This window comes from Manis pentadactyla, chromosome 7 (genome assembly GCF_030020395.1).
Source record: "Manis pentadactyla isolate mManPen7 chromosome 7, mManPen7.hap1, whole genome shotgun sequence".
Lineage (NCBI taxonomy): Eukaryota > Metazoa > Chordata > Mammalia > Pholidota > Manidae > Manis > Manis pentadactyla.
The window spans coordinates 14,077,686-14,091,647 of NC_080025.1; the positions used below are offsets into that span (position 1 = coordinate 14,077,686).

General features: G+C 46.4%; 1 protein-coding gene across 1 annotated transcript in view; it reads right to left on the bottom strand.

Moving 5' to 3' along the window:
* The window catches only part of PDGFRL (platelet derived growth factor receptor like), a 44,111-nt gene that overhangs the window by 20,456 nt on the left and 9,693 nt on the right, over positions 1-13,962 (bottom strand). The window contains exon 2 of the mRNA XM_036894353.2: positions 9,782-10,079. Coding sequence (XP_036750248.2) covers positions 9,782-10,079 — 298 coding nt within the window. The remainder of the gene's footprint in view (positions 1-9,781; positions 10,080-13,962) is intronic.

Below are 13,962 nucleotides of genomic sequence, written 5' to 3' on the forward strand. Positions count from 1 at the left end.
CACAATGATCATCAAAAAAAGTTTTGTGATATTCTCTTAGTGCAGTTGCTTTGGTGCATCAACTTGACTTTGTTATAATCTTTTCACTGTTATAATGCTGTGGGTAAAACTGCAATATTTCCAGAATCTCTCGCCTGGCCTTAGGGCATCTCCATATCAGTAGGTGTTTCCAAGGGGTGGAGAAAAGTAGTTCATCTCCATATCAACAGGTGATTACATGGGGGGTGGAGGGCATATATGGCCCAGAGAGATTGTGTGGGATCCCTTTTTTGCAGCCAGGTCATGAGAGACATGGGTGAGCAGAAATAGACAACCGCTTGTAAGCAATAGATGGGTTTCCCCCACCTTATTTCTCCCTTTGATTTTGGTTTCAGAGGTAATTTGCCCCAAGCTGGGAAAATATTTGTCCCAAGTTACAATGTTGTGCAACACATCTGGGATAATCAAACCTGGACTTAACAGGATGCTCTAGAAATTAAATAGTTGGGTTAACAAAACATTCTTTTTAAATAAGAGTAAGAAACATATCTCCCAAAACAGTACCTGCTTTAACCTGTTGTAGGAGGTAGATAGCCAGACAGGAGCACAGAGGGAGATGCGGTCTGGTCTTCAGCTGGTGTTTACATTCTGTCAGATGCTTATTTATATTGTAAACATTCCATGTGGGGAGTGAGGGTATAGATACCAGACCTGCCAAGACTGACTGGTTCCAACACAGAGGAGAAGTCAACCCTGATTTCACCTCCAAATACACTGTACACTCCTTATCATACTAAAAACCAAGCCCCTGAGCAGCATGACAGTTCTGAGGCTGACCATCTAAGGACAAAAGGAGTGTCACCCCATTTCCCAGGAATCCCCTCCCTACTCTGAGAAAACCACACCTATCCTGATGAAGATTCCACCCCCTGCTTCAACTGCAGCTCTAAGGCCACCCAACCTGAACCCCACTGTGCTGCCTACCTCCCCAGCACACCCGCACTCCTTCCTTGACTGTGTATTTTTGCCTTACTGAACTACTCTTCACTTGTACGTCTTGACCTGCTCATGAGTTCTTTCTCAGTCATAATCAAGAACCCTCTCCTGGGTTGAGGTCTCACCTAGTGCGCAGGGAGATCACCCAGGACCAGATGGCCCCAAAACAAGCCCATTTCCTTGCTGTCATGGTCTTAGAGCTCTAATCTCAGGAACCACTAGTCTGAATACCAGTGATCATCCTCCGTGTTACAAACATCTAGAGTCTGTATAAGATTCGGGTCTATGTCTAAAACGATTTTTAAAAACAAAATTCCTGAAAAACTATTTTCTTGTGATTTACCTCTTTGGGGTTGATCTTGACTTTGCCCTGACTATTGTGAATAAAAATAGCTCATCTCTACTGAGGTGACTTCCTCTGTGTGCCAAGCTTTACCTGTGTGGTGTCGTGCCAGCCTGACACCACAAGGAGACGGGCCCCACTGCTGCCCTCCCGCCGCCATGTCCTGACCCAACAGAGCCATGTTTTTCTGCACCTTGAACACACAGAACATGTAGCGTAGCCAGGCAAGTCGTACCCTGCCACCCCCATGAACCCATCTCTGGGGGGACAGCTGAGAGCCTGGCCCCGGGGCCATGAATCTGCAAAGGGAGAGCTCTACCTTCAGGACTGGATAAGTTATTTATTTTTAATTTGATTGCTTTGAATTTCCCTCTGCAAATTGGACCCCAATGCCACTTCCAGGTAAGCACAAAGGCTAAGGCAGAGTGCCAGGGTCTTCCTGGAGCCTCACCGCCGTCCTTTGTTCTGCTCAGAAGATAAGCACAGTGAGCCCGAGTGGGAAGTGAGTTTGAGTCACAGAGAAACCTGCCCAACAGCGGAGGCACACTTACTGCCACTGAACCGCATGCTAAAAAATGGCCCAAATGGTCGATTCTGTTACGAAAATTTGACCAAAATAAAGTACACTGAAGGAAAAGAAGACATCTTCCTAGGCACACCACCAGAGTATTACCAAAGTCTGTGCAGACTCTTTCTCAACAGTGGGATTCTTCTGTTTATAAACACTTCTTAATGTCTTTCTCTTCTGAAAAAATGTCCCCAGACCACACTTCTGGACGCTGGAAAGCAGGGTTTGCCTGGCCTGGAGCCGGCTGCCTGCTCCCTCGGCCCGCCTCCCTCTGTGCTGCCTGCAGGTGGAGTAAGGCGTTGCCAGCTGTGGCCAAGCGAAAATCCAGACACCCCTTCTTCTCCCTAAAAGCTGTTTATTGTTTTCAGAGGAACCAGCCCTCAAAGAGATCTCCTGAGCCCCACCCACGCCTCTGAACTCACAGTTCTTGACTGAGAAATGGTAACATCCGACCAGACACACAGAAACATCCTGAAAGACAATGCCTGGTCCCCAACTGTCAGGGCAGGAGGACCAGAGTTGATGGCCACCCCGGCCCAGCTTGTTTTTATGCTGTGGGCTGCTGACAGCCTAGCTTCCTAGTGTCTCCCTGTTCTTACCCAACACCAATTTGTAATGAAGCCATCACCCAAGCCACTCTGTCCTCAGTTTCTTAGTATCTCTCCTGGCTCAGCATTGTGCCAAAATTCCCCTGCTCTAAACTGGGGAACTGTGTCAGGATGAGAATGAAGAAGAGAAACATTTCCAGAGAAGATGGAAATGGATTATGTTGCTTGCCCAGTGGACACTGATCAGATGGTCCAGAATATTCTTATCCTTTTAATATTTTTAACAAAATAAAGGCAAAATTTTACAACAATTCTTGCAAAGAAACATTAGGTCCAAGAATATGTCTATAAACCTCAGTTTGCAGAAAATGGGCATGGGGGCAATGGACGGAGAGTGGGAAGTGATGGTGAGCAGTAACATGGCTCACCCTGTGGCTCCATCCCTCTGTACTTCCCATGGGATCCACTGGTAAAGGCTTTCAGTCACAGACTCATAATTGCCCTTAGATTCAACTCTAAACTCCTCCACTTGGCTCACAGGCCCCCCGGGACTGCCCCCTGCTCACCTCCCAGCAGCACCTCTCCTTAGCCACCCGCTTCCCTCTCCCCTGCCTCAAGCCACCCTGCATTCCCCGCCCTCCCTCGGCACTCCTGGCGCCATGTTCTTCCTCACTTCCAGGCCGTTCCTCATGTTGTTCCTCCTCCTGGAATTCCCTTACATCCTCCTATCTTATTCTTTACCTGGTTAACACTCGGCCTTCAGCTGTTAGCATGGGCTTTCTCCTCTCTGGCCCCGGCCTTCTACTAGCAAGGCACTCACACGGCTCTATATTAAAATTGCTTTTTTTAATAGTCTGTCTTCCCACAGACTAAAACCTCTAGAGGGTGGGGCCTTATCTATCTTGCTTGCCATTATATCCCCAGCATCTACATAGCACAGGATCTTGGATGTCAGAGGCTAAAAAAAAAAGTATCTGTTTGAAAGAGAAGAACAGAAAAATAAGGGACGGCAAAGGCAGGCAGTGGATGGAGTAGAGTCAGGAAGGAGAACGTTCAATAATTGGTGACCACTATTGCCAGGAAAATGTCCGTGGTGCCTCTGATCTCAAAGGAGGGTTGGAGATCTGTGTGCCTGGGATGGACGGAGTCTGGAATGAAAACCTGAACCAACTTCAGCATCTGGAAACAGAGCGTCTGCAGCAGGCTACTATCAGCCTCTGAGGGACCGACAAAGCTGTTCAGAGGACCCAGAGCCCTGGGAAGACCCAGCAGGCCTCAGAGCTCCCCATTAATGTGTCCTTGCATGGGTATATAATCTCACAGATGCCCAACTGTCTTTTTGTTTGTTTGTTGGGAAGCTGAGTTCTGCACTGCTTAAAATCTAACTTGAAACTCTGAGCGCTGAGTAGCCCCAAAATATGAAAGAACCATAAGTACTACTGTGCAGCTGTTTTACCCAATCGGTCCTCCATTGAAATGTTTCTTTTACTGGTGGGAGGAAGACAAGAGGAACACAGCTGAAGCCTGCCACCTAGTGGACACGGGTTTGCCAGCGTGAAGGACGCAAGTATCCCAGGAGACGCCGAAGGACCCCACAGGGCACATGTCATCTTGGCGCCATCCTCCTGGACGGTCAAAGCCCACCTTTTAGGAGGAGGGATGGCTTACGATCTTCTGACGGGGCGCTCCTTTCTAAATGGTCCCATGTAATGATTTAACATCCTGATGTCCAAAAAGTTATCTGAAATCAGGGTGAAATTTCAACCACTTCCAATTCAAAGCTATCTCAGCAAGAAATCAATGCACTTACTCTGGAAAAGCATGTACTTTTTATTTCTCGTTTGAATATTAACTTTAGAAATCAGATTTTCTCAATTAGTGTCCAAGGAGTTAAAAGAGCAAAAAAAAAAAGTAAATAAACCTATATTCCCTGAAGCGACTCCATTAGGCCAGGCGTGTCCTTCAGTCTGAAGACCTTGCTCAGAGCCCTTGCGCAGGGCTGCGGCTCTGTGCTGGGAACCAGGAGGCCAGGTTTAAGACTCACGCTGCCACTGGCCGGTTTGTCTTCTGGACCAGCCATCTAGCCTCTAGGATTCTCAGTTTCCTCATTCGGTAAAAAGAGGAGCTTAAGCAGAGTCCCCACTAAGGTCCCTTTGCTCTCCAAAGCTCAGGGAGTTTGTGTCCAGAGCCACAGGCCTTGTGATCACGGGGGCTTAACTTCAGCCCCGCTCTGGGCTCCATGGCCCCTGCACATTCCCTCACTGCAATACCCCTGAGGACCTGCAGAGGGCCGGGCACCACGCTGGGCACTGGGAAAACACAGAGAATGGACAGGCGCCACCTCCACTCGGCTCAGAGCCCGGTGAGGACACACACCTAAAACTGATGGTGAAGGAAACGGTAATTTCTCTACTGTGACGCACACTTCCGTGAGGGGGCATAACTGGGGCCCAGGGACAGTGGGGGCTGCAAGGAAGGCTCGCTGCGGACGTGACGGGCCTGGATCTGCAGGACGGACAGCCGCTCTTCAGTGTGGGCCCTGCAGGCAAGAGAACCCACGTGGGCCAAGGCCCCGGTGGGAAGGAGTTGGGTGCACTGGGGTCAGAAAAAGTCCAGAGCCTGGGGTGTGAACCAGACTGAAGTGAATGAAGCAGGAGGGAAGGAGAGGCCACATTATGCGTGGCCTGTGCGAATTCAACCTGATTCTCAGAGCAATGAAAGTGTTCTGTGAAGGGCTTGAAGCAGGAAAGTGACTCAGTCAGATGCGCTTTTGTGAAGGTCCGCCTGTTGCGTGGAGGGCTGAGGTCAGGTTCAGGCATGGGGCAGACGGGCGGTTGTGATTGAGTGCGGAGTCCATGCAGAGGCTAGAGTCACTGCTGCCAGGCTGGGGAGCAGGATGATTCAAGAGACCATCACCAGCAGCAGCATCGGGGCGGGGTGGCTGGCTGATGTGGGAGTAAAGGCAAGTGTCCCAGGCGATCCCCAGACCTCTGGTCAAGGGCAACCGGATAGACTTGGTGCCCGTCACTGCACAGAAGGACACGGGAGGATGGCCGGGTGTGGGAAGGATCGGGGGCTCAACTTAGATGGTTATGTTTTAAAAAGGCCTCCTGAAAAATCCAGGCAGTTGAGCAGGCAGTTGGAGAGTGTGATCTGGAACTCAGAAGAAACATTGAACTTCAATATATGATAAATGGAGCACATGTGGCAACTTGTAGCAAGAAGAGTGGGCAGAGCAACCTTTAATGTCTGGAGAATAGAAGATTCAGGGCTGGGGAAGGAAAGGGCAGGGAGGGCAGAAAGGAACTGGCAGAAGACAAGAGAGCTCCCTTCCACTGAAAGGACCTGGTGGGCAAGTCACCTGGGGGTTGACAAAACTGGATTTAGTGGCCTTGGCCGTGGTGATAAACGCTTGTGGAATCGGGGCAGGAGTCTGGCCGGGCAGGCGAAGAGGAGAGGAACGTGGAGCCTCCTCCCTGGGGTCAGGCTGCGAGGGTGAGAGGGGAGGGTGGCCCGGGGGCTGCAGCAGGATTTCTAACATGGAGAAGACTCGTGGACGGGGTCCTGCTGAGAAGGGGAGACAAAGACCCAGAACGGGGGGCCGCCACTGATGTCTTAATGAGGAAGCAGATAAAGATGAGGTCCAGCCAGATGGAGCTTCCGCCTTAGTTACAAGGAGAAGCCCTGCCTCCACTATGACGGTAAGAGGAAGTTAAGGCAATTAAAGTGCTCTACTTTCTCGGTAAATTAGGTGATGAATTCAGCAGCTGAGAGTGAGAGAGTTGGAGATGATCAGAGGCTTAAGAAGAGAGAAAAAGTGAGCTCTCTAGAGAAATACATTCAGCTTGGCCAGGCACAGGTAGGGCGACCTCAACCCAAAGGCACCTGCGTGGTTTCCTCCAGTGGGGCTCAGCGTCCACGCACGGACAAGAGAAAGCAGGGGAACAGGTTCATGTGGGGGTGGAAATTTCCAAGTGGGGATGAAGCAAAAATAGAGGATGAAATAGCTTACTCAGGATGTTTAAGAGCTTAGCAGAAACAACAGAGCCTGGAATCTAAGGTGAAGATAGAAGCACAAAAGGAAGGGGCAGGGTGCGGCAAAGAGGGTCACCTCACTAAGTGGCTTCATGAGGTCAGCCAACGACAGGCTCTGAGATGATGGGGGGGCTGAGAGTCACAGCGCCCTGGACATAACGTACATGCACAACATGCTGTACAGCTCGCCAAGTGTAATCATCGTTAAGTGTAAGAGGAATGAATGCACAACCAGACACGGCCTTCTCACACGATTGCTAAACCCCTGGGGGAACCAAAAAACTTTCCTGAGGTCTGGTATGTGTCCAGCACTGTCCCAGCTGCTAGGACTCTGATGAGCCAAACAGACGCGGGCTTGCCCCTTAGACTTTTCACGGCGGAAGATGGACACGGGCCCCAAATTACACAAAACTGATTGAATGAAAGTGGGAAAGAGGTGGACACACTTTCTTGGACGCTCTCTATTAAAAGCCACACTGGCTGCACACAATTCTGATTATGTGAGTCCTGGTCAGAATTAACTGCCCCAGAAGGTCCCTTGGATTATTGTGCTTGAGCAATGTGCACTGCCTAGTAACAATTAGTTACAACCTTCTGAACATTTACCACGGGCTGGGCAGCAATTACCATAGGGAATATTATCCTCATGTCCCAGATGAGGAAATGGGGTGCTAGGGAAATCACCGATCAAACACCACGGCGCTGGGTCGCGGTAAAGGCAGGAGGCGACCCAGCGGTCTCGGCGTGACCTCTCTGTTCCATGACAGGCTCCCTCTTCTGGACGGAAGATTAAATGCAGAAAAATGTGGCCACATGGGCGCTTAGTTTCAGAAAACTACCAAAATGGCTTAAAACTACCAGGCTCTGTTAGAAGTGCCCTGGGGGAGCTTCCACCCCCAAAGCTATCAGAACGTTGGGAAGAACTCATTCCCCAGGAAAAGAAAACATAGCGCCAACAATTCTCCTCTATTCAAAGGCACCACATTCCGGGAACGATGTCAAAAGTCAGTTTGTTGAAACCCTGGTGTCAAAAACATCGTGACTTTGCTGTTGTTTGATATAGAGTTATGACTGGAGGTTTTCCACATTTTTTTTTCATGAAGTCCTGGGGGGCCCACATCTGTCTTTACTTTCTTATAAAGCCCTAACTGTGCTTTGCATGAATACTATTTAATGTTAAAAAGCCGAGATCAGTTTTTCCAGCTCCTGGATATTCCTCTTAAGTTTGGATTCCTGTTCACTTTCCTTTGAATCCTTAAGATATTTCCGAACATATTGTGCCTAATGTAGCTTTGAAAATACTCTTAAAAAATATTAACTCTTCAAGGGCCACATCCTCTAGGTCTAGGATAATTGTTCAGAATAATTTAAAACATCTCAATTCTGGTTTTTAAAAAAAAGTTAGGTCTAAGTTTAGTAAGTTAAGTCATTTAAAAAGTTTATGGTAGTAAAATCTTCCCAGATTTGTTCCAGGCAGAAGATAGATACAAACACACACACACACACACACACACACACACTTCAAGCATGGAGATGAAAATAGGGAAAAACATCTCATTCCCCATCCTTTGTCTAATGCAAAGTCCCTTAAAGAAAACCCAACACTATTATATCCCACGAAACCACATTTTATCTTCAGAATAAAATGTGAAAGAGGCCTTAACACAAGAGGTTAGATAGGTAGAGAGATCTTACTTAAACATATATTTTAACTTACTTGTTCTCCAAGGTGTACATGTGTGAGAAAGAAGGGGAAGAAGATGGTCGTTCAGTCATTCAACAAACAAAGCTAAATGCCAGGCACCCTGTTGAATCCCAGTGAAAAACACAGATTTTTTTAAAAAGGGGTTAGGAGTCTGAGGGGAGCGGAGAAGAGGATGTGCCAGAAGCTGTGGGGCTGCGCGCCTCGGGGGCACGACACAGGATCCCCGGAGAAAGGGTCACCGAGGCTGAGTCAGCCAGGGGAAGGGGGCCCCCAGAGCCTGGCACATCGGATGATCGCACAGGAGCCCTGGCCAGTGCAAGCAAAGACACTGATCTAGGGACCAGAGGTGACTCTAGAGGACCGTGGAGACCAGGGAGGGTCTCCTCAGTCATGTGAGGAGGATGGACTTTATCCCCGGCGGGGACCCACCGAGCACCAAGTAGGGCGGCGACATGGTCGGATCCGCGGAGGAGTTTGCAGGACAAGCCCGATGTGGTTACGGCAGCCCTGCCTATGAGCAGCCCCTCGCTGGCGGGACGGGGGCAGGGCCGCAGGAGATGGAGAGGGGACAGGTTTACGGCTCTGGGGGGGCCTGACCTGGCTCAGCTCAGTGGCTGAGTGGATGTGGGGGGTGAGGGGACAGAGAGAAGGCAAGGATGCTCCCCAGTTTTCTGTCTGAGCAAAGGAGTGCACATTGGTGTCCTTGAGGGAGGAGGTCTCAGAGATGGAGTTCGCGCAGAAACGTGCATCTGTTAGGCGCACGCAGAGGCTGAGATGCCTGAGGCCCACATCCTTTCCTTCTCCCATCCTAATCATCCCTGACTGTACCCGAAATTTCTCATTCCGAATCTTAGGAAGAGAAGGCTGGAAAGGCTACTGCAAATCAAGCCATCTGATCCCCATTACTCTACATGTGAGGACACTGAGACCCAAGTTGTTTGGGGGAACCTCCCGCAGACACCCCGGGACCCACATCCCAGGACCCCACAGCTCCTCCCAGGACCAATGACACGTGCTGTTTGCTTGCTTTTCAATGGTTTTCATGACTGTCATCTGGACCACTTTTCCTCAATAAGAAGCCCAGCCTCCTACGGATACTCATTCCGACATGAGAAATCTCTGACTCTCTTACCAAGGGACACCTCCGCATATAAAAGTCATCATTTCAGGAAAATATAAACAACTAGAAGCAGCTGAAAAGTTCAAAACCACTTTAAGTTGTTGTCTAGTGAAGTTGCTCATGGGAATCTTTTAGGTCATTTCTGTATTCATCATGAATTACTTTAAAAATAAAGCAAAGCATGGGGCCCGTTATTTTTTATGATATGAAGTCATAAGTATCTATCTCTATGCATCGTAGTTTCAATTATTTGTCATACGGTTTTCCATAAAATTTCACTGTTTTAACCAATGTTGATGAGATTTGCAATATGCTTTTTAAACCGGGCAAAGAAATGAAATCTGTGGCTCACTGAGCTTCCATGTTTATAAGCTATTAGAGTAAAATGGTAGATGTCAGAAACAATGCAGTATTTTGTGAGGGAATGAAACCAAATGCTTGACCCAATACAAGCAAAAAAATTAATTAATTAAAAAAAAATGCCTACCTGAGGCGGGAGTCCTTAAAGGTGTCAAGATACGCAGGGTAGCTCCATCCAATTTTGTTCCCTTTACATCGAAGCTGTAGAGTTTGCCCTGCCGTCAGACTCAGGGTGGCAGCCGGTGTCTGGAAGTGACCTTTATCCATCATTCGCACCATTATGGACTGCGTCTTGGGCGTTGAATCGGCTGAGTCCCTGTCCTTAGTTTTAGGAATTTTGGGCTTCACCTTTTTGTTGGTAGGTTTGATTCTGTTCTCTCCCGGCTCCTTTGGACGCTTGTTCTTGGGAGGATGTTGGCTGGCAACTAGTACAAACGTGAGGAGAGAACAATGGTATCACAACAAACTCAGGGTATTTAACACCTAAATCGGGTTACTGTTAACACCTCTCTCCTCATAACGTCAAAATTGTTTTCAGTGATAACCATTATGTTCTTGGTTGGTCTTTAGTTTTAAAACAATTAATAATTGAGAGGGAATACATCTCAGTTTCAAGGACTTTACTCAAATTCAAAAAAACATTTCACATACGGACTAAAATTTACACACAAATATTCTTCCTTGTACTTCACACACTGTTTCATGATCTCTAAGGGGTCACACACAATGGCAGAATCGAGGCCACTCAGGTGTGTTTCTTGTCTTGGCAATCTCACTATGACTGTTCATTTTGAATCTACTGTTAAAATGCAGGGATATGTAGTCTCTGGGGAGTGGAGACACAAAATGCACTGCAAGACAGAAAATGCACAAACCATTACAAGCTCTCTTTCAAATGAGTCTGTACATGGAGTCTATGTCAGGGTAGACAATACCCACATAGAATACAAGGCTGGAAGGGAATGAGTTCCAAGCCTGTGCTCATTTAAAGCTTACATGTAAGCTATTAAAACTCAAGAGTAACTATAGCAATAGTTTAGAACTCAGCCAACAAAATATTTGGTGTGGAGGGGTGTTTCAGCACCAACATTGTTGAGAATTATTGGTGAAAGGTGAAAATCAAAAGCTAATCTACTTCAAGTCTGTTGTATTACTTTTCTTCCCTTCTCCACAGACAGTGCACCCCTCATTACCTGTGCCCAGAGAAGATTCTTCTCATTACCCTGCCCTTGCTATGCCTCTGAGCTCCAGAAATCTCAGCAGTCCACTCAGCCCATGCAGCCCTGGGCTTGTGTCCACCCAGCAAGCATGAGAAGTGACTAAGCAGTTTCATTTTGCCCATCTGTCTGCACAAGCCCACAGACAGCCTTGACATATGTCCACATTATTACAAATGTCCAAACTTACAGGATCCGGAGAGGTCATTTAGGTAAAGCTCTCATGCTGTAGATTAAAACATAAATAGATTAAAAAAATAAAGGAGGGAGAGGTGGGTCCAAGATGGTGGCATAGAAAGAGCCTGAGCCCATCTCCTCCCACATGCACATCAAATCTACACCTGCACACAGAGCAGTTCCTCCCGAGCAAGAACAGAGGCCTGACTGAGCACCTTCTGCACAATGAGGGATAAAAAAAAACACACATAAATGCAGGGAAGACAGAAAGACAGTAACAGAGGGAGTCCCACCCACCGTGCAACTCTGCAAACAACAAAAAAAGCCACAAGTTGGAGAGTTTAAACCTGACTGCCGAACAGCAGGGGAACTGCAGACACTCTCTTCAGGACTGGAGGTACTGCTGAGGGCCACTGTTTGCATTCCCCCAAGACACTGCTAGTGCAAACAGGCTGTGTGACTTTGTTTACATTCCCCACTCATGTTGATAGTGCAGATGTGAGCAGGGTCAGAGTGAACACACAAGTTCCAGATGTCTCGGAGGTGGCCTCCCAGCCCCATCCACATCCAGACATGCCTGTCAGCAACCCAACAATCCAAACAAGGCAGGACCAGCATGATCCTCATGCAGATTCACCCTTTCTATGCTCCTTCCATCACCAGCCACCCCATTTGCACAGCCCCAGTCTGGTGCCAATCTGGGAGACCTCTATGCTGCACCCATCTGCCCCTAGCCAATGAATTACTGTGACCTTGACTGGTGTCCACCTGGGAAACCCCAGGTCAGTTGCCCCGCCTGAGAAGCCCCAGCGCACTACCAATCCAGACACTCCCCAGACTGTGCCCCTTCAACACCAGCCCCCAACCAGTGCAGCCCTGGCCCACGACCTAGAAGCCAACACCAGGACACTCCAGGTCATGCCCACCCACTCTCCAGCCAGCCAATCAAAACTGCCAGACACGTCAGTCTACCAAAGGGGAAGTCCACACCTTTAAGACTAGGAGAGGTAGCCTTTTCACCTAACCTAAAGAAACACAGAAAACAAACAAATAAGGAGACACAGGAATATGCTTGATACAAAAGAACATGACAAAACATCAGAAAAAGAACTATGAAACAGAGTTGAACAGTTTACCTGACAAAGATTTAAAGTAATGGTTATAAAGATGTTCAGCAGACTTGCAAGAAAAATGGATGAACTTATTGAGGACCTCTACAAAGATAGAAAACATGTAAAAGAACTAATCAAAGGTGAAGAATATAATAAATGAAATAAAAAATACAGTAGAGGGAAAAAACAGCAGCTTAGAAGATGCAGAAGGACAGATCAGCAATTTGGAAGACACAGAGTACTGAAATCACTCCAGCTAAACAGCAGAAAGAAAAAAGATTCAAAAGAAATGAGGATAAGTGAGCTCTGGGACAACATCAAAGAACCTAATGCTTGCATTATGGGTGACTCAGAAGAAGATGAGAGAAAGGGGTGAAAATTTTATTTGAAGAAATAATAGCCGAAAACTTCCCAAACTTAGGGAAGGAAACAGACATCAGGTTCAGGAAGCACAGACAGCCTCAAATAAGATGAACCCAACAAAGTCCACAACAAGACACACAATAATTAAAAACAAAGATCAAAGACAAAGAATCTTCAAAATAGAAAGAGAAGAGCAACAGGTTTCCTACAAGGGACACCCCATAAGGCTACCAGCTGATTTTTCAGCAGAAACTCTATAGTCCAGAAGGGAGTGGCAAGATATATTCATGCTCAAAGTGCTGAAAGAGAAAGACCTCCAACCAAGAATACTCTACCCAGCAAGGTTATCATCAAGAATTGAAGGAGCAATAAAGAGCTTCTCAGATAAACACAGATAAAGGAGTTCACAACCACTAAACCAGACTTACATGAAATGTTAAAGGGACTTCTTTAAGAGGAAAAGGAAAGGCCATAAGTAGAAGAAAATTATGAAAAGAAAAAATGTCACTGGTAAAAACATATAGCAAAAGTAGTAGACCAGTCACTTGGAAGTTAGTATGAAAGTTAAAGACAGAGGTAGTAAAATCAACTACTTCTAAAAATTAGTTAAGAGACTTACTAACTAAAAGGTGTTATAAAAGACATCATATACATAAAATGTAGAGGAGGGGGAGTTAAAAATATAGTGCTGTTAAATGTACTTAAACTTAAGCTATTATCAACTTAACATAGACTGCTATATATGTAAGATGTCATATATAAACCACACGGTAACCGCAAACCAAGACCTATAATAGATACACAACAAATAAAGACAAAGGAATCCAGCCATAACATGAAAGAAAATCATCACACACAAGGGAAAAGAAAAAAAGGACAGAGAAGAATGATCAGAAAACATTTAACAAAATGGCATTAAGTATGGAACTGTCAATAATAACTTTAAATGTGAATGGACTAAATACTCCAATCAAAAGAGAGAGGGTGACTGAAAAAGAAAACAAGACCAATCTACATGTTGACTAAGATACATACACACTGAAACTAAAGGGATAGAAAAAAGATGTTTCATGCAAATAGAAATGAAAAAAGCGGTAGTAGCAGTACTTCTATCAGACAAAATTGACTTTAAAACAAAGACTGTAAAAGGAGACAAAGATGGACATTATATAATGACTAAAGGCTCAATCCAGCCAGAAGATATTACAATTGTATATATCAAATATCACCCAATAAAGGAGCACTTAAATACATAGAGCAAATATTAACAGACATGAAGGGAGACATCGACAGTAATACAATAACAGTACGGGACTTTAACATCCCACTTACTTCAGTGGCTAGATCATCCAGACAGAAAATCAATAAGGAAACAATGGCTTTGAACTACACTTTAGACCAAATGAATTTATTAGACATAAACAGAACATTACATCCAA